This window comes from Phalacrocorax carbo, chromosome 2, assembly GCF_963921805.1.
Source record: "Phalacrocorax carbo chromosome 2, bPhaCar2.1, whole genome shotgun sequence".
Lineage (NCBI taxonomy): Eukaryota > Metazoa > Chordata > Aves > Suliformes > Phalacrocoracidae > Phalacrocorax > Phalacrocorax carbo.
This window is the reverse complement of record NC_087514.1, coordinates 164,823,605-164,844,370: the sequence shown is the minus strand read 5'-3', so window position 1 is coordinate 164,844,370 and position 20,766 is coordinate 164,823,605. Positions and strand designations below refer to the sequence as shown.

At 44.9% G+C, this 20,766-nt stretch overlaps 1 protein-coding gene across 1 annotated transcript in view; it reads left to right on the top strand.

Moving 5' to 3' along the window:
* OBSCN (obscurin, cytoskeletal calmodulin and titin-interacting RhoGEF) overlaps window positions 1–20,766 on the top strand; it is a 198,702-nt gene that overhangs the window by 165,996 nt on the left and 11,940 nt on the right. The window contains exons 96-114 of the mRNA XM_064445166.1: window positions 1,433–1,690; window positions 4,108–4,231; window positions 4,570–4,703; window positions 5,043–5,155; window positions 7,034–7,202; window positions 7,437–7,518; window positions 8,105–8,305; window positions 9,214–9,274; window positions 10,363–10,440; window positions 10,587–10,759; window positions 11,276–11,302; window positions 11,830–11,982; window positions 12,713–12,758; window positions 13,307–13,384; window positions 14,259–17,916; window positions 18,541–18,663; window positions 19,760–19,870; window positions 19,989–20,156; window positions 20,620–20,742. Of these exons, the coding sequence (XP_064301236.1) occupies window positions 1,433–1,690; window positions 4,108–4,231; window positions 4,570–4,703; window positions 5,043–5,155; window positions 7,034–7,202; window positions 7,437–7,518; window positions 8,105–8,305; window positions 9,214–9,274; window positions 10,363–10,440; window positions 10,587–10,759; window positions 11,276–11,302; window positions 11,830–11,982; window positions 12,713–12,758; window positions 13,307–13,384; window positions 14,259–17,916; window positions 18,541–18,663; window positions 19,760–19,870; window positions 19,989–20,156; window positions 20,620–20,742 (5,880 nt within the window). The remainder of the gene's footprint in view (window positions 1–1,432; window positions 1,691–4,107; window positions 4,232–4,569; window positions 4,704–5,042; window positions 5,156–7,033; window positions 7,203–7,436; window positions 7,519–8,104; window positions 8,306–9,213; window positions 9,275–10,362; window positions 10,441–10,586; window positions 10,760–11,275; window positions 11,303–11,829; window positions 11,983–12,712; window positions 12,759–13,306; window positions 13,385–14,258; window positions 17,917–18,540; window positions 18,664–19,759; window positions 19,871–19,988; window positions 20,157–20,619; window positions 20,743–20,766) is intronic.

Below are 20,766 nucleotides of genomic sequence, written 5' to 3'. Positions count from 1 at the left end.
GCTGATGAACACTGATGAGCAGTCTGGGACATCGTGTGAGCAAAATTTGCTTTTTCTGTCAACAAACCCAGAACTGAAATACTTCATAACCGCTATGCTTAAGGGGGGGGTGGGGGGGGGTGGGGTGGGGGGAGGTCACACAATGAAAACAAAAATCAAGTGAGATGTCTTCAAAGGGGGCTGATCCAAGTGTAGCCTTCAAATTTACCTGCTAAGGTCTGCCATAAGAATTTACTTTCTTAAGGCCAGGAAAGGAGCAGAATCAAAACAGGTACAGGACAAGCTCCTGTGTCAAGTAGTAAACAAGTCAGAGACGTTTGTGTGCAAGTGCCCTTATTTCTTCTTGGACCGCAGGATGATTCGTGTTTGTACTCTTGCTTGGCAAGCAATCACATCATGACCGTGATGAATTGCCTTAATCTGACGTGCATTTTGTCTGTCTTTATGGCTACTTGAGGGTTTCCCTAGATATCGTCTGTCCCTTTGTTATGCCTTTTCAAGATTTGCGGAAGGTGTATTGGGCAGGAGATTGGATGAGATGAGCTCCTGACATTCTACGATCCCATCCTAGCCTAGCTTCTTCCACCAGCACTGACTGGGGACGAGACCATGGTATTTGTCTCCTGGGTGGCCATTCTGCAAAGACAAATGCTTGAAAATACCTTTTTCTGTGTGGAAAGCTTTTGTCTTCTCTCTGCCTTCAAGACCGTGAGTTTCTTGAGAGAGGAGTTATACCTTCCTCTGTATAATGCTTCCCTATACACAACTGCTGTGCTTTACTGTACAGACCAGGTGACTTTGATTTTAGAGCACCTTGCAAAGGCAGTACAAGTTTAAAAGTCTCAGGTACCTTCTAGTGCAAAGCGCAGCAAAAATATTCAGATATTGTAAAGTAGGACAAATACATTTCTCTAGAATGAGGAGTCGCTTTTCTGCCATCCTCTCAGACTTACAGAACAGCCCTCCCTTCTTTCCCCTGCCCCTCTCCAGAGTCACCGATGAGCCTGGTACCTTCTCACTCTTCTTCCCTGTGAGAATAACATCCTCCTTGCACGTGGAGTTGGTATCAGTGTAATGGGTCACAACTGGGTTCATTTCATTGGTCTTAATAAAGGTATTTTTGACAGACCAGCCAATGTAGGGTCAAGCTGAGAGACGGATCCTTTGTTCCGCTGTCTGCAGAGAGGCTGGGTGTGCGTGCAGTGTGGCACAGTGTCCTCAGCCTGGAGAGATACGTCTTTCTGAAGCACGTTGTGCCAACCTTCTTATTTTAAGTCTTAGCTACATTCCCTCATGCTGGAATAAGCACTTTTTCATCACCCTTATGCCCTAGGAGGTGAAAATGATACGACTGCAAATATTTTCGTGGGTTGGATGATGCTGCTGTTTTCTTTTTACCCCAAAGAGAGAAAAGATGTTTTCTTGTCTGTAGGAATGACTTCCCCGCAGTCAGCGATGGAGACTTCTGTCCAGGCCTCGCTTCAGCGTGCTGATAAGGAGATCAAGACAGCTCTAAAGAAACTCGTGGACTCGGCAGCACTGCTGGTGACTCTTCCCCCGGGCATGCGAGGAGAAGCCGGTGGCCTTGGCCTTCCTGGGTCTGTTCCTTCAGACCATTCAGAAACAGCAGTTGGGCCCTCTGTACTAGTTCATGAAGCCAGTACCCAGACCCAGGCAGCTGGAGGTCATGGTAGGTTTGGTGTGGATCTGGAAAACACTCCATAGGAGTCAAGAGAGACAAAAATATTGTACATGCCAATAATGATATTTTTTGCCTAATTTTTTCCATTTCATTGTGTTTTGAGCAGATTAAGAGAGGAAATTCAGACCCAACAAATATAGGACTGTGGGTTGGGGTTAGGTTGGACGCAAATTTGGAGCAGATCTTTCTGGTAACAGAAGGCATTTGAAAACTGCGTCTGAAGTAGAATTTGGTTCATCACCTGCCCAAAATGGAGGGACTGGGGATTTTTCTACCTTTGGTCTTTTGACCTTGGACTTGCTTCAAGTTTTTTGTGGGAGTAGAAGGCTTTTTATTATTATTATTATTTGGTGGGTTGGGTAAGGGAGGTTGCTTTTCTGTTATTGTTTGCCATAAACAAGCTGGAAATGTGTTTAGCACCCCTGTTTCAACTGCCAGAGCCTTTCTAGGACATTGGGTGCATCAGATTCACCTGCATTTCACTGGCCCCGGAGCCTTAACAGTTTCTGTGTGGTTAAAACCAATGATGCACTTGACTGCCTCTTGCCAAGAGAACAAGTATTTCATCTTTGCATTGTTTTTTTTTTTTTAAAAAAAAAACATTAATAAGCTACAACCCTTCCTCTCTTCCTTCTGCTTCTGCCATAACAACTTGTCTAAGCTGTCTCTGTGTCAAGAGTAATGGTCCTCCACCAGTGTCAACTTAAAAGGACAATGTCAAGTAGCCTTCAGCCCTCAAAATCCAGATGCTGTTTAAAAAAATATATATCCTTGTCTAAAACTTAACAAGGATAGAAGCATTTTATGGAATCAGACCCAACATAACTGCATTTAAAAAATGACAGGGTTTTAAAACCTTTTTTCCTTTCTAGTAGGAAATCATCTGTGAAAATAATCCTCTGGCAAAGTGAGATGACTCAAAAATCATAAGTAAAATGTCAACTAGCAGATTATTTCTTTAATCATAATTCCAGAGATGATAGAATAATGAATGGGATGGTTTCGTGGTCCTTTCATCTGAGAAAACTAAACGTGATATTAATAGGGGGAATTATTTTAATAAGACTGAAGACTTGACAATTGTCCTTATGATCACATGCTTTGAATAAAAAGAAGGTATTTCAATAGTGCTGGCAATAAAAAAGCACAATCCTGCCAACCTGGGATCTCTGACCCTGCCAGTAATGCCTTGAATAATCATATTTTCCATGCCAATAGAGCTGTTTTATGTTATATCTAGAAACTGCTGGTTTTTCCCAAAACCAGCCAGCACCAAACATCCCTAGTGTTCTCCTCAAAAAGGTCCTTCCTGCTGGGGAGAAGATGCTTCTTGATTTAACCTTTTCTCCTCTGATGAAAAAGGACTTTACCTGAAATGATGAAAAAACTTTGTCTTATGGGGTAACTCCAATAGTCAATATCAAAAGACAATCAGGTACTTTTGGAATGGAAGATCAAACTAATTTTTGAAGATATATCTGATAAAATAATTAATAATAGAAGAACAGTACCTGAACTGTGATCAAGCTCCACCATCTTTTTGTTTCCTTCTTCCTATAAGCCCCACATGCCAAACCGTGTTCTGATGTAACTTAGAGTTGTACGAGGATATTTTCAAAGAACCCAGTGGAGGTGCACCGATGCTGACATAATAACGTCACCAGGTCCTCCACATTAGCATACCTTCACATTATCTCTGTATTAGTTGTACCCCCAGCCAGGGCCTGCCTTGACCACTAGTGTTACATTGATGTAAGCGTACGCATTTCAGTGATGCTGCCGGTGATTGCACCAGTGAGACAAGAACTGTTCTTACAACACAAAGTTCAATTGAAGCATTCACGTGTACGAAGCTAATGCTGGGCATCCCTGGAGGTATTTAAAAGACGTGTAGACGTGGTGCTTAGTGTCATAGTTTAGTGGTGGACTTCATAGTGTTAGGTTAATGGTTGGACTCGATGATCTTAAGGGTCTTTTCCAACCCAAATAATTCTATGATTCTATGATTCTACCATAGCCATGAGCTGGAACTCAAACACAGTTAAATTATCTCCTATAAAGGATGTATTAAACTCTCACTGGCCTTCCAGACATCCTATTTCTTCTTGTCCCTACTGACTGCCTTTCCTATTTTTGTGTGTGTGTGTGTTTCCTTACAGAGTAGTTTCGCCCAGTCAGCAATGTGCCACCATTCAGTCTCTCTGTTGTTATTCAAGCCCGTTGCTTCACGTGGTCTTCTCAAAAGGGCCAAATTCTCCACTTAGCTTCAGTGATTGCATTCAGCTGAGGTCAGGTGGACTTGGTTCTGACACAAGGCAGACTAGAGATGGCTCCAAAGGTTTGCTCTGGGTTTCAGGTGTGCTGTCACAGGTGATGTGTCTAATTTGCCCTATTTCTGCTGCCAGACAAAGCACAAAGGCCGATTGCAGCTGAAGAACCAAGTATGCCAAAGCCCAGCCCCGTTCCTTCCCCTGAAGAGACAGCTGCTGGAGGTGAAAGCCCTCAGGAGCGCACTGTTCCTATTACCAGGTAAATACCCATCTCAACATACAGATTTCCAAATGTGACAGACTTTGTTACATGAAAAGCAAGTCCTCTGTGGTGGAGGAAGCAGGTGGTGACTTGAGTCAATTCTTGTAGGTTGCTTATGATTTCCAGAATTGGGTTCACACACGCATCATGCAAGAAGGGTAGAAAAGGTTGTAGAGAAATTGATTCCCCCAAAACAAAATGATTCTTGTATCAATTTTAAGGAAATAATTATTTCCCTGGTGGTCGAACACACAGATCAATGGCAGGGTGTAATCCCGTGTCTCTGTAGTTGTGTGTGACTATGTAATGGTCTTTCCTCCTGGGCTTCATGACAGAACATCACCAGCCGCAGGGGCAGGAGACTGGTACAGAAGAGAAGGAGATGTGGTTTGGGATGTACACAGTGAAGTTTATATTGAGACCACGGAAAGAACTTGTGTGTATAAGACCGAGGAGAAGACCCCAACAAGTAAGAACCTTGTTTCCCTTTCCCACATCCCATGATTGTCATTGTTTTCTTTTTTTGGTAATGACTCCTGAGGACTGTATTTTAAATACTTCTGTTTCTTGAGCAGTAAGTGTTTATCGAGAAAGTAACAGATAAGCATGAAGATAAGAAGCCTAAAAGTAATGTCAGTGTAAAGAAACCCAAATATATTGCTGTGATGTCTCTTGATTTGACATTAAGCTAATGTTATATCCTAAAGGGCCAGTCCTATAAACTCCATTTGAGTAACTCAATCTACATCAGTACGCTATGAGCAAAGTTATGGTGTTGTGCATGCAGCAAACCCTTGTGTCTCACCAGGTCCGCCCTATATGCAAGTGACAATAGAGGACGTGCAGGTGAATTCGGGGGAGCGTGCCAGATTTCAGGCAGTCATTGAAGGAACCCCTCAGCCAACCGTTTTGTGGTTTAAGGTAAGTGCAGTCTTTTCTCTGGCTGAGAGTGAGGAGCACAGAAAGGACTGTAGTGCAGTACCTCTGTGGGGAATTTCTTTTGCTCTTTCATCCCACACTTCTTACACTGATTCTGGGTCATATCTATAGACTTTGTTGAACCAGTTCTCGCTGGAACCGCCAACCACACATCTCACCCTGTGTTGTCTCCAGGGTCACTGTGGCTCCTTTCACAGAGAGGGCAACCAAGATGGTTTTGGGGACCAAGATGGGCAGGAAGGGAGATTGGTTCCTGCCTGAGAGCCACCAAGATGTGTGCTGTAGTTTTGGAGTCAGAGAGGGGATTAAGAGTGATTTATTCCAATTGTCAATGTGACTTCCAGGCTCTGTATCTTTTTCTGCAGATAATTGGTAAAACAAGTGTGACTAAGGACAATGAACGACCCATAGAAGGAAGGAGAAATAATTTATTATTCCTCAGAATATTGTGCCCCTGAAATAAGCCAGTGTTGTTCTATAATGATTGTCTGTAACTCTTCCGTCCAACTGTTTTGTACACACAAGTTTTACTCCATTTTTTTTTTCTGTATGGGAAATGCAGGGATGAGCTACTCAGACAAATAACATAACCTTAAAAAACAAGCAAAAATGCAAAGAACCCCCTCCTACTCACACACACATGCATATACACATACTTGAACACCTTGAAAAGAATAAGAACAAGGCAAGAATACACAATACACCTCGTTAATATTCTTGCAATCTCTGGCATTTTCAGCTCAGGGTTACCACAAGCCAGCAGAACTTCTATCTATTTACTAACCCACAGTAAAGCTCTCCATGTGCTTACTTAGTCTCTTGCACTCATGCAGATGTCTTGCATGTACAGCATCCTTTGTCTAGGAGTTCAACCCAGTGACAGTACACTGCCTGAAGTGCCACCTCTTTTTGGCTGTTTTGTACAGATTTATCACAAGCTTCGTGTGTTGGCTCTTGTATCTTGTACCAGGAAATGTAAACCCCTGCCGACTCACTAGGTTACTCATAATTTTATAAAGCTCTATCATGTTGTATTGCTAGAGCCTCCCTTCCAGGCTGAAGAGCCCCAACTTGCTTTGTTAATCCTCATCTGGAAGCTGTTACAGAAAGAGCATTGCTGCAACAGTACCACACCCTAGGCAAACCAAGGATTTATAAGATGATGCTTTCTGTCTTATTCTTCATTTCTTCCCTAATAATTTCTACCATCTGGTACTTTTTGACTGCTGCCAAGCAGTGAGCTGGTGCTGCCGTGCAGTGATCTACTGTAACTCAAAATTTTGCTCCGGTGTAATAAGGAACAGCTCAGAGACCCACATTTCATGTGGGGGAACAGAGTTGCATCGCTTTACATTTATGGTATTGTATAGATTTATCTGGCATTTTCCTGCTCAGACAGGCAGTCTTATAAGGTCCTTTTGCAAATCTTCATAATCTGCTCTCTGTGTCGCATGCTCTCCCTCCTGTCCCTTTTGTCATAGCATTTATGAATACATTAAGGAGCACAAGTGCAGCACAAGCTGGAGACCAGGCAGGAGCAAAGTAGCTGATCCTCATGCTCCCTGGGCTGACTGCTCAGCCACGGTGTGCTGGGAGAGCTGAATAAACCACACAGCCCTGGTGATCCCTCCCACGCCCGTACTCCTATGAACGGGTTATGAAAAAAAAATAAAATGTTATCAGGTAAAGTGGCAGCAGAGAAACACGGGGGACTTCTTCAGCCAGCATTCTGTTAGCGAGATATGCTAGCCTAAACAGCCTGCGTTGTAGCTCCGCTCCTGTATCTCGTTTCTTGAAGAAAAGCAGCTTCTGTTCCCACCTTGGTTTTTCCAGTGCCAAAATGCCTTTTCATTCTTTCAGGGCACTTCGTTGCTGACAGACAGCAACAGGGTCCATCAAGGGAAGGAAGGAACAACATATTTCTTAGTCGTGGACAACGCTGTCTCAGAAGATGGTGGTGTTTATACCTGTGTTGCCAAAAATGCAGGAGGGGAGGTTTTGTGCAAAGCAGAGCTTATCGTACATGAAGGTAATGTCATTCTTTCAGCTGCAGGAGTTGTTCTGATTTGTGTCAGGTGAAGATGCGGCCCCAAAGTTCATATTGACAGGTTCTGCAATCGAATAGCTCCACTTAATCCTGTGCAGAAGTTTAGAGGACCAATGTAATTTTTCCTCCGTTAAATTGTCCTGCAATAACTTTGCATGCTATGAGCAAGGCATTGTTGTATGAATATTAACACTTATATTTCCTTCATTTCCAAAGCTAAGAAAGACCAAGCAGCAAAGAAAGTCGCCACTAGGAGAAAGCTCCATTCCCTTTATGAGGTTAAGCAGGAGATTGGAAGGTAAATGAATTTTCAACTTTATAGTATCACTGCTGGAGAAGATCTAATTGCCTGAGCTGCCGAGCGAGTATAACCAGAGACAGAGGCAGGCCTGGCTGTGGAAAAGTCTGAAAATGAGAAAGTACAGGCGTAAGTGGGAGGGAGCACTCTTGCAGGTGTGCTGGAAACACTTTCCTGAGGTTTCTGACAGAGGATGGGAGAGTCCCGTAGGCCCAGGTAGCTCCAACAGGAGCTACACCAGCCAGAGGCTGTCAGGATGGGTACCAAGGTACGGCTTCTTGGCAATGTTGGCAAGCCAAGCCTGTAGCGACGCGTGCACAAGCTCTGTGCCCATCCAGGGGATGCAAGAGCTCCAGCCTTTGCCAGCACAAGGCTGCAGCACCTGAAACAGCTTTTCCCTTGATGTGAACTTGTTGCTTAGTTTTGGAGACAGCCGGGAGAGGGCAACAGCACCTCACGTACAGGAAAATGAGCTGCTTATGTTGGAGCCATAGGACGCTGCCAAAGGCTGGGATGTGGAAAGGTCTACACCTGCCGTGCTTTGAACCAAGTCTGAGCAAGGCTTGTCCTTTGATTTTTTACACAGGGGCTGCTTCAGCTTTGTGAAACGAGTTGTACACAAAGGGAACAGAGTGTCTTGTGCTGCCAAATTCATACCCCTACGAAGCAAAACGAAGGCTCGAGCACATCAGGAAAGAGATATTCTTGCCTCTCTGTCCCATGACAGAATTACCAGGCTCCTGGATCAGTTTGAAACACGGAAAACACTCATTTTAATTCTGGAATTGTATCCTTCTCTGTGCTGCTTGTCTGAGGAGACTGGGAAGTACTGGGTGGAGCTCATTTATTAAATAACTAAGCAGTTAACCGTTTTTAGGTTTTGCCTGAGATTAAAGAACATGCACAGTCTTTCTCTCACTGGAGGATAGTACAGCGCTGTGAGATCTTCACTGAAGCACTATGTTTCTGCTGTTTTAGGAAATATCATTATACGTGTCTATACAAGCGTGAATGAGCTGTTAAGCACCAAAATGCTTTTCTGAAATGTCTGGAAGTGAAGACTCTTTCCATGAGATCCAGTCTGGGTGAGCACCGGGAAAATGCAGTGCAGAGCAGAAAAGCCATAGCCAACAGGTAGATTTTAGCACAAGCAATACCATGTTTCTGTTTGTGGGGAGCACAGGTTTAGAGCAGCCCTGTTCTGCAGGAAGGACACTGCTGCAACACAGAGTCACAGAATCCCAGACTGGCGGGGGTTGGAAGGGACCTCTGGAGCTCACCCCGTCCCACCCCCTGCTGGAGCAGGCACCCCCAGAGCAGGGGCACAGGGCCGCGTCCAGGCGGGGGGTGAATGTCTCCAGGGAAGGGACCCCACAGCCTCTCTGGGCAGCCTGTGCCCCTGCTCTGGCACCCGCACAGGGAAGGGGTTTCTCCTCATGTTCAGGGGGAACTTCCCGTGCTCCAGCTTGTGCCCGTGGCCCCTTGGCCTGGCGTTGGGCACCGCTGAAAAGAGCCCGGCCCCATCCCCCTGACACCCACCTTTCAGGTATTTAGAATACAAGCTTTAATGAATTACATGCACATCACATTGCTTGAGATCACCTCCTGAATTCTGCTGTCAGCTGGATAGAGCTGGTTACAAAGTAAAAATAAACATTTAGCTGTAGTTCTGTTTTCCCTCAATGCCATTGCCAGATGCTCCAGCGAAGAGCTCCTTGACCGTTTGTTCAAGAAGAGTGTTGTCACTGAAGCAGAGGTAATCTTTCTTTCTCATTCGGAAGTGCCAAGCTGGTGGGTACCACCTGACTACCTTCCAGCTGGATTCTACTTTTTGAATATGAGGAATGTCTCTGAACCAGTGATAATCTGTTAAAAACAGAATCAGCCTTTAAAATGGGTTCCCATCAGCTTTCATTACTAAGTTGATTTTCTTTGGGAAATAACTAGAAACAGCCAGTGGTTTTGACCACCAGTGCTGCACTCAGTCTAATGCAAACGATATTCACTCTATTGTCATCATTTCTTTGCTCTGTGTCACCTGGAGCTCTTCTATTGTCACTTGTTTAATAACACTTTATCCCCTTGCAGCTGTACTTCTACCCACTCCCTTGCAGTCTCCAAACCAAGGGCTGAAATTCTGGTTTCTAAGGGGTTTTTTGAGACCCTTGGGGCTCAAAGTTCAAAATGTTTCACATCTCCTATCTAGTAGCCAGGTGCCCAATATTTATTGGTAAAACTTATTTTTCTTAGAAATACTCTGGGGGAAATATCATATAATCATAGAATGCTTTGGGTTGGAAAGGATCTTTAAAGATGAAATGTCAGCTAACACTGTAAAATATCAGAGGTAGAGGACTTCCAAAGCTAAAGCTAGCTGTAAATCTCCACTCTTTGTTCAGTCACAGTCAGACTGGGCCTACATATGGTCGAGAAAATTGGTTTACAACATAGCTGTAAAATGTATTTGTGTTTTAAATTTGTTTGATTTACACCAAACCAGAGCTGAGTTTCAGATAAATTAGACAGTTGGTAAGTTTCATCAAACCTGAGGATTTCTGTATCTCTTTTTTGCATGTTTGTAGGGTTGATTCTTTTAAAGTAAGGGCTTTTTCACATATAGAAGGCTCCAGCAGGGCAATGTGGTCACACATGAGGCACAGCTTCATTCCACAGGATAATGTTTGGTTCACATCTTATTTCAACTGCATGACTAAAGAAGCAAGTAATTCTGGTTTTAAAAGTATTTCTCATTCAATCTCTCCCTCTCTGATATATGAAAAATATTTGTGGAATCAGGGACCCTGTTATTTACTATTAATGTTTAACAATTTATTTAATTTTTAGGTCAAATTGTACATCAAACAAATTTTGGAAGGAATCAAGTATCTTCATGACAACAACATCCTTCATTTGGACATTAAGGTAATGTGCAATGGCAAGTCTAGTTTACCATAGCCTCCTGTTGGTCAGGGAATGGGTGTTCTCTATTCAATTATTCTTTCTTACAACTGAAAATATTTCCTGCTTTCAAGAAAAGTTTCTCCCTTTTATTTTATTTCATTTACTAGCCACTGAATATCCTCATGGTTTATCCTGAAAGGGAAGACCTTAAGCTCTGTGACTTCGGATTTGCTCAGAAGATCACACCCTTTGAGCCTCAGTTCAGCAAATACGGGTCTCCGGAGTTTGTTGCCCCAGAAATTGTTTCTCAGTCACCGGTGTCAAAAGCAACTGATATCTGGTAACCCGTCATCTTTCTAAAAAGCTTTTGCCCTAGACAGCCTTAATTTCCTTTTCTTGTTAACAAGTAAATGGGGTGAACACTGAGAATACAAAACACATCAGGAGTCTCTAAAGCTCCTTACGTCCATTTTATTCAACGATAATTGAACTCTGACAGCTAATTAATGCAAAGGAGCATCTTAGAGAAGATGAACTTTATTAGAGGCAGCAGCTAGGGAGGATGATCCTAAGGGGCTTTCTAGAAAAGGCAAACTCAAAAAAAAATATTTGTAGTCTTCTCTTTCTGTACTTTAAAAATGAAGGATTACTTGGAAACAATTTTTTAAATGTTGAAGGGGAAAAAAAATCAGAGAGTGAAAGCAATAGCTTTTGGGATTTATTTGCCTTGGAAAGGTGAGGAGAAAGGGTGATCTTAATGTGCCATGGTGTCTAGTGCAGGAGGAGGGGCTGTGTGCTGGGAAAGGATGGAGAAATAGTGATGAACGCTTGACATTTGTGTTCCTTCTCTCCTCAGGGCTGTTGGAGTTATCACGTATTTAAGGTAAATTAATCTTCTTGGAAAGACTCATCCAATATCCCTTTCTTAGTCAGAGTCCTCCAGTACCTTGAAGTGAGGGATCTGAGTGAAGCATTGAGTCCTTCTATAAGGGCAATTTCTTTTGTCGTTTCCTCCTTTACTCACTCTTTCCTGGTTGCCCAGGGCTTTGGTCATTGTCCCTGCCTGAAGACCTGACAGCTGCTCTCCTTGCAGTTAGCGATGAGACCGGTGGATGAGGTTCAGTCTTCCCCTTGCCTCTTTTAGCCAGCACCCTACTGTAGCTGTGCAAAATCAAACCCTTAAATCCTTATCTGTGACACAGGCATAAATAATTCAGTTAAGTGCCATATAATGTTGGGGTGAAAGATGCTCGGGTAGTGGACGGACTGCTCTCAAGCGTTGCAAGTCCCATGCATGGAGTCCCTCAAGCATTTTAAAGCCCCATGTAAACATTTGTGCTTCTGTCATTTGAGCAGCAAATAAAAGTCTAAAGTCCATCTCCTTTTATTTTATGGTGTTCACTAAATAAGCCTAACGTGCAAGTCTCCATTTGCTGGGGAGAATGACAGAGGAACCCTTCTAAATATCCAGAATGGGGAAATTTCATGGACCATTCCTGATTTTGTTCACTTGAGTGAAGATGCAAAGGACTTTATGAAGGGGATTCTACAGCAGCACCCCAAGTGAGTGCATTTTTGTGCTTCCTACAGCCAGTGTGCAAAGATGTTGGTGTCTGAGCAGGCAGATCTCAGCTCATCAGAGCTGCAGTTGTTTTGAAAAGTAGAAAGCTGAGCGAGATGTGATGCATTATGCCCTAATTCTTTGTTATTCCCCATGACCCAAAACAGAACTTGGCAATTTGCCAAATCCGCCCGTTTCTGGTACGGGTGATGTCCTTCCTCACTGATTCCTCCAGGCAGATTAGTTTCTGAAATGACATAGAGAAGTGGGAAGAGCAAGGACTGGTATAGAGGGAGTTATGCAAGAATTAAATAATAACCACATTCATTAAGCAATTTCAAGTACAAAAGGTGGCTTGAAGGCGTGTTTGCAGGCACTTGCTTTTAAATTTCATTTCTATTCTTTCTGCCTGCTGCCAAAGCTATTTTTGCTCTGGCCACCTAAAGAGTCAAAGTAACTCTTGGGGCTGCTCTTGACACCCTTGAACAGGCTCCCTGCAGAGCACCATGGGATCTTCCTGAAGATCTGAAAAAGGAGGATCATTTCACCGCAAGGGAAGGACACCTTGGGTTGAAAGCCTCTGTCTCTCTGTTTGGCTTCTCAGCTCTAAAGCAGCAGCCTAAGGACATACACAAAGGTGTATGCATGTGTCCACGTGAAGCAGGCGCCTTCAGGGGGATCTTGTGGTTGCTGCTGGATTGCTACTAAAATGGTGATCTTTTCTCTTACCAGAGCCAGGCCTAGTGCTTTGGACTGCCTTTCCCACAAGTGGTTCATGGTAAGTTTGTCCTGGTTCTTTATTACAGTCATGAAATTATTGAGGTTGGAAGAGACCTTTGGAGGGGCAGCTCTTAAAGCTGCTTGATATTATTTGCCTGTTTATTTTTTCTCTCTGTCCTACAGAGGAGCTCAGGCATGACTCTCCAGAAAGAGGAGACACACTGATGTTTACATGCCAAGATATCTTTCCTTTCAAAAGATAAAGATTACTACAGCCACGAGCAGATATAACATGTCCGTATAGAAAGGAAACTGTGGCTTTGCAGAGCAAAATTATGGTTTATATTCCAAAACTTTAAATTGTAAGGAGAAGAGCTGAAATTAACAAAAATAAGGAATTTAATGACATGCATTGATCAGGGCTTGCTTTTATCATTGTAAAGGTGATATTGTCTACGATTTAGCCATAAAGGGATTGTAGCATTTGGTCTATTGTAATGTTCCTAAATTAAACAATTCTGGAAGGAGGGAATCCTAAAAAATACTTCTCAGGAAATGAAGTCAGGATTTTTTAACCAATTATTTCCCTCTCATTCAACCTGGCAGCATAATCTCCCCCTTGAAGCAGCTCACTTCATTAATACCAAGCAGCTCAAATTCATTGTGGCTCGGAGCAAGTGGCAGGTGAGTTGGCTTTAATCAATGTTGGTTCTTTTTAGTTATATTTTTTTAAATTACATTTGTATCTTTTAAAGACCATTGGGCTAGGACAGCGAGCACAGCAGAAATCTCAGCTTGGCTATGAAAGGGGAATAAGCCCAGGAGGGAGTGGTCAATGGATGTCGCAGAAATAAATTATCTGGGCTTTTACTGCCTGGAAATCATCTGGTCTAATGCAGGTGCCTGTAAGACACATGGCTGTGTCTAAGTTAGGCACCCTCAGCTGCCTTTGCAATTGGTACTGAATTATAGACAGGTCCCAAGAAGATTCCTCTTTCCCTGAAGTTCTCTAAAATAATCAGATTGATTGCCTTCTGAAGATGCCTGTTTCTCTCTGTTGGCTGTAAGGGGAGGCCAGCTGCTCAACTTCAGTGGAGATGTCTCACATGGCAGAAGTTAGAGTAGAGGGATCCTACCTCCTACAGCATGGTAGGTCTTCTGTTGGCCTAAGTCACTGTAGGTTGTACTGCAGTTGATGGATTTAAAGGCATTTACTCTAGCTAGGCTCTCACCTGAAGCATTCCATATAAAACTCCTTTTCCATCTGCTTTGAGTGGCCAGACTGTCTGAAAACCTCAAGCAAGGTCCTGCTTCAGGTCCTACAACAGCAAGTATGTCCCCTGAAGTCAACAAGGTTTCATCCCTGTGAGTTAGAGAGAGGAAGATTTGGAGAGAAAATGAGGTCTGGATTGACGATATGTACAAGAGGGTGACCATGTATTATTAAACTTGTATGTGTGGTATTTAAGAGTGCAGAAGTTCATTTTGGTATGCTTGCTTTACCATATTCCCACCACGTTTCCAATCTGATTGTGCTGTATTTCGGTTTGCTTTCCAGCGGTCCCTGATGTGCTATAAATCCATACTGGTAATGCGGTCTATCCCAGAAATCCTAGAAAGGACTCATGACAACACCTCCCTGGCCATCTCTCGACATCTTGTTGAAGAAAGCACTTCATCCAGTACCAGCGGCTCCTCTTCAGACAATGAGAACTCACATTTCCCCAAGAAGAGGCACTTTGGCTCTACACCCGAACTGCACTTGTCCATCTTTGATGCACCAAGCTACGAGGAGCCTTCAAAACATGCAAGTGAAGAGAAGCACTCCAAAATCTCAGTCCCTCCAGTAAAACCCATGAGAAGGAAGTATGCTTCAACAAAAGCTGAGGTGGGGGACAAATCACCTACAGAAAGCAAAGAGCTCATGGCAAGTATCTTAAAGGAGAAAGAGGACAAGGTCTATCCCAGACTTCAAGATGGAAGAACAGAAAAGTCCCAAAGAAGCGGTGCTGCTGAGCCTTCATCAGTGAGGACTTCCACAGAAAGCACATCGCATCTATGTCAGAAAGAAAAAACAGATGTATTTTTATCTGATAAGGACAGAGTTGAAAAGGCTGCGGATGGCACAGAAAAGCCACCTGTCTGTGTTCCTAGACAGAGTGTCATTAAAAGCACTTTCTACAGCCAAGCAGCTGAGCTACCTGCAAGGGGGCCTTCCTCACCAGGCAGGGAGTTCAGAAGGCACCTGGACAGAGCCAGAAGGACTTTCCGGAAAGCTGGATATTCAAAGGTACCCATCAGTGGTCTCCGTGAACCCCTTCTAGAGCAGTTCGAACTGGAAGAAGAAGAAGAAGGAAAGTCTGACGATGGAGACGACCACAGGGAAAGTCTGCTTGGTTCCTTGACCAAATCAGCTTCATTTGACACTGCAAGGAAGCCACCACATCCTGCCATTGCTGGTGCTAGCCGAAGCCGTTCCCTGGATGACTACAGGTTGAGAACCTCAAGATCAGTGAGAGAACAAGATATTTTGGAAGAAGACTGTGATTTATTGTCACAGGAAAGTTGCCCTGAAGGCAGTGACCACTGTGATATTTCTGCAGGGCCTGGCAAGGGATGTTCTGTAGATGCTTCAAAGCAAGAGGACTTTAGAAGACATAGCAAGGATTGTTCAGAAGAACCACCTCCTACTTCCACACAATGTGAGGGTAATGGGTGCCAGGCTGGTTTTGTGCAACAGCTAGAGAGACTTCCAGTGTCACCTCACAGGAGTGAGAATAGGAAAAATTTACTGAAGAAGTCAAAAGCTACTTACATTGAGGACGAAGCTGAAGATTTGGAAGGCAAAAGCCCCATTTTAACTGCCCAGTGCTCAGATGTAACTGCATCCTCAGATCAAAAGCACGAAATCATGGAGGCTAAATCTTCCCCTGGCAGTGCCTCTGGCACTGCTCTTCAGGAGTGCAAACAGTCCGTTTCAACTCTCACACAGTCAGAGACCACCTCCACATCAGCCCCTACAAGTAAGAGAGGCGGGTATCTGCCCCAGGAGTCTGCTCACAGTACCGACGTCCATCCGGATCTAAAAGGTGGAAGCTTACTTATCAAAAGGACAGCCCCAGTTCCACCTTGGAAAGACAAAAGACAGAAGCATTCATATGAGAATTCTGCTCACAGTGTTGCCAAATCTGATCTCATGGAGCATGAGAGCTCTGATCTTTTAACAGGCCCACAAACAGAAACCGATTCGCTTCCAGTATGTAAAGACAAAGGTCAGGAACTTCTTGGTCAAAGTGTTCCAGCAGCTACGGTCTTGGTAGGCAAACAGCGAGGTACCATAGCTGATGAAGGTGCTTGTCAGAAGCTGAAGACCTATAAAGAGGTGGGATCTGCTGTCCTGGAGGATGAAGGACTGGGTATCACAGGAATATCTCCACCATCAACCCATGATGGTAAAAGCCAAGCGCACGAGAGGGCTCCTGTTCTCGTAGACCCAGCGTCAGCCACCCTGAAGGAAGAGCACCTTGTTGTTCCAAAAGCCCCACCACCAAAATTAATGCTGACTTCGGTCTCTGATGGAGCACGGCAGGCTGAAAGGGAACGGCCAGCTCATAGCAAGGAGAGGCTTGCTGCTCTGAGGAACGAAAGCTCAGCTGTCGCAGAGGTTGTTCCCACTTTGGCCCATAAGGCTGAAATTGAGGGAGTTGAACCCCAGAAGGTTTCTGAAGGCAGTGGCATGGTGCCTGCTGTTCTGGAGCGCAGACCCCCAGCTACAACCGTGTCCTCCCAAGATACTGGCCTCCCTTCGGTCTGTGAGAGAGAAAAGCAAGAACAACCAAAGGCATCACTTTGCAGTGAGGTGAGATCTGTTGTGGCAGCAAGTGGAAGCCGAGCAGCTGGACAGACTGTGCCTGCCCCTTTCCCCAAGGCTGGACATCAGGTGTCTGAGCAGCCCAGGGCTCCCTATCCCAATGGCAGAGTTTCTGCTGATCTGGAGGGTGGGCCTTCAGATGTCTTAACTGCTTCACAACCAGAAGTTGCTCCAGCTTCAGTCCATGAGCTAGAGTATGAGGAACATCCCAGAGTTTATGGTGAGGGTAGAGGCATTGCCTTAGAAAGTGGAAGCTGTGATGCTGGAAAAGCTGTCCCACCATCGCTCCGCAGGGATCAAAGTCAGGAGCTCTCACATCACAGGTTGTCTTTTTACAGTGATGAGGAGTCTGCTGTGCTGGAGGGCTTAGTGGATGAGATGGTTTCCCTCTCTGAAGAGATGAATGTTTGGGCAGAGTCAGTTTCTGGTGAGGAGGAATGCAGAAAGCACATCTCTCCTCCCACAGAGATGTTCTACAAAGGCCCAGGTAGCCAAGCACCCACAGACACCTCCTTCCCTTCTGTACAAGGGGGTGAAAGAGGAGAAGTCTCTGAGCTGGATGACCTTGCAGAACCCCATCTTGTCGTGAGTGAGGAGTCAGTGGTGCTGGAAGGGCAGGGAGCACAAACGATTCCTCATGAATGTGAGCACCTGGAGGACTTAGCATTTGAGAGCCCCACTTCTAGCCAAGTGAGTGTTTCCTCAGGAGATAGCTTGGACACTGGGAAAAGACCCAGTCAAGTGTCAGAGAGCAAGGACACTGGTAAACACCCAGAAGTTTCTTTAGTGAAAATAAAAGACCTGTCGGATGAAACACCCAGTCTCGGCAGTGGAACTCCAAAACTTGACATATCAGAGGTAGAGCCTGCCTATCTGAATTTCTCTGACTTGTATGACATTGTTTATTTTCCATTTGAATTTATGAACTATAGGAAGCCTCAACCCAAACCAACTGGTAGGCGGTTTATACCTTTTGGTGAAAGGGCAAGGTCACCTCCTGCAGGACATTTGCATAAGGGTAAAAGACTGTGCATCAGAGAAGAGGCAGATGACAAGAACAGGAAGAACCATTCAGAAATATCTGAGGATTCAAAGGCAACTGACTTATTAGCCATGGGAAAAGGGTCAGAGAGTCATAAAGAAATGTATGGCACTCAAAAGGCCTCAAGTGGTAAGCAGAAAAGCTCATTCTACAACAAGCCCGGACTTTTTAAGCCGTATGCAAGGTCTCATTCAGTGGACCAGTCAGTGGAGCAGAGTCTGAAGGAGAAGGTAAAAGCTTCTGTTGCCCATATTTCAAGAATCCTAAAAGGAAAGATATCTCCCGAGCCAGAGACAGAGGAAGGTAAATATTTTACTCTGCGCCTTCGTAGATTTGCTGCTATAACTGAGCTCTACTAAATCTGCCTGTTCGTTTTTCCCAGCATATCTGAGGCTGTGGTTAGACTGTCATTGCAAAACGGGCAGTGGCAGGTTATGAAATCAGCGGTCTTCAGCCCCACCGCTAGCTCCCTGTTACTGCCTCACTACAGTGCAGACTCAGCTGGGTTAATCTGCTGATGGAAGGGGCTTAAATTCCCCTTTCTGAGTTTGCACAAAAGTGGATCAGGGCGGGATGATGCCTGCCTTGCTGCAGTTTCTTCTGCAGTTGTTATCTGACCGTGGCAAATCTTTAAAGCTAAAGGGACTGGGAGAAGTTGGTCAAGTAACCATGGCTACCTAAGTTGATGACACTGGACAACAGAATCTGTCTTTTCTTCTCTGCCATCCCTAGATATGCCCTGTTCTTCCAGGACATCATTCTGTTCGTAATAGCTGTCACAGCCCTCCCTGTTGACTGAAGGCTTGTTAATAAGGAAACCTGTGACAGCTGAGCTATTTATGTGCAAACAGCAAAACTGCCTGCTGTGAACGGATGCCACAGGGAGAATGATGGCCTTGAATGACTTCTCATCCTTTCTCAAAACAGATTTTGGTGAGCTGGGAAGTGAGGCAGTAGAAAAAGAGCTGTTAACAGGGGCTGAAGGATCTCTGAAGAGGAAATCGGCACTCTCTTCATTCAAGTTACCAAGCCTCATCCCAAAGGAGAAAGGTATTGCTATTGCATAAGTCATCAATTAGTTTTATCATGAAGCATCACTAATGAATATGGCAGTGCTGTGTGAGGCCAGCTTCTAAGGATGGATCCGCAATGATTGTCCTGAGATGACCTGAACCAACTCATGTGATATGAGCCAGCCTCCTGTGTTTACATCATAACTACGTCCTTGCTAAAATTGGCTTTTCTTGGCATTGCTTGCAAATTGCAGCCATTCTAGGAAGCCACTGCAAAGGAATAAAAGCTATGTGTAGGCTAGAAAGAGAATAAATGGAGTATCCAAGGGTGGGATGGCAGAAGCATAGAGTTGTCAATTCCTGCGCTCCAGTCCTGCATGACGTGTAAGGACCAGACACACAGCTATAGAGCTATGAAATGAGAAGTGGTGAGGCAGCTCCAAATGGCCTTTGCCCAGGAAAGTTTCCCCTTGGCTCTAGCAGGAGCATTTTCCGAGGTCAGGTTAATGCCCCAGTGTTCAGCAGGGCCCAGCCAAGCACTGGGAAGGGCAGGTGTGTGAGGCCAGCAGCTCCTGAGCACTGTGGAGAAAAAAACCCAGAGAGAGAGAGAAGAAAACCTGAGCTCCCCCTTTCCCATGGATACAGCAGCAGATTTGAGCCTATGTTTTTTTTTTCCTCCTCCTATATCCATCTTTTATCTTCTCTCATGTGTTGTCTTGATCTGATGCCCCCATCCCTGAAATACCATCATTTAGTTTTGCCCCCACGTTAAAGCTAAGCCAGAGAAAACTTGCTGTGACATGCTCGCTCTCTCTCTCCTCCGAGCTGTTCTGCTGCCTTAGCTGTACCAGCAGGGCTGGGCAATGCAGATGTTCCCCATGGACCTTCCAAGATCCATCTGGATTATCATGTGCGAGCAGTCACACTGGATCCATGGAGCTAAACGGGGCTCCTGGACTCATGTGCCCAATGCCTGGGGGATTCTCCCACCGGTGGTCAAAGGAATGCCAGAGCATGAACCAGAAATATTCTTGATCCAAATAATAAAAATGCTTTCTGATGTCCTGTGCGCACTTATTTTCCACGTAGCCCTCCTGGCCACTCTGAATCACTGCTTTTCCTCTTCTTTGCAGCACCTTCGTTCGTGGAGGAGCTCATCGATCAGGCTGCTGCCGTCGGGCAGTGCGTGACGCTGTCGTGCCGGACAGCGGCTCACTCCTCCCTGCACACCGAATGGTTCAGAGGTGACATTGGCATCCCTCTGGGGAGTCCCTAACCTCTGGGACAGGGGTGCAGGGAGGGTTTTAGACACCTTGGTATAAATTTGCAGGCTACTTATCTCACCTATCTTCTGCTTTTCAGATGGGAGACCTGTCCACAGCAGCAGCCGGATCCTCATCTCAGCCACGCTCAAAAACTTCCAGCTGTTAACTATTCTCTCTGTTAGTGCTGATGATTTTGGTATTTACACCTGTGTGGCCACAAACTCCCTGGGATCAGCATCCACCTCTTGTATTATAAGAAAAGCAGGTAAGAGAAGATGCAGCTACAGAAGTAGGCAGAAGTACTTCTGCCCCAAAATGTGATTTGTAAGTACCTGTGAGGTGAGATTTCTGCAGGTAGGTTCAGAGGACAATCTCTCCCACACCTGCTCTAGTCCACAGCCACAGCCCTTGCTGTCTGGTAGCGTGGCATATTTTGCAGGGTTCATTCCCTCTTCTTCACTCTGTAGTCTCTCTCCTGGATTCAGAGCTACTCCGGTAACCATGTGGTTCTAGAACCAGACTTCAAAATCTTAATACTGAGTTTAAATTAGGCATGGTTAAATTGCTGTTCCACTGGGGTGTGTGGGTGTGTGTGTATATATATATAAAGCATATACATTTTTATATATATAAAGAATATCTGTAACTAAGAAATGCTGGGTGTAGAGGTATGTATCACGGCAGCGCTATTGCTAACAGTCACTGGTTTTTGTGCCTGCTCTCGACAGAGGTTCCTCCCAGCCCTCCACCCCCTGACATCGTGGAGGTCTATGAGGGTGGAGTGCAGGTGGCCTGGAAACCTGTGGAAACCAACATCCCTGTCCATTACACTGTCCAGTGTAAGAGTGAAGGTAAAGTGGCGTGCTACCCTTATG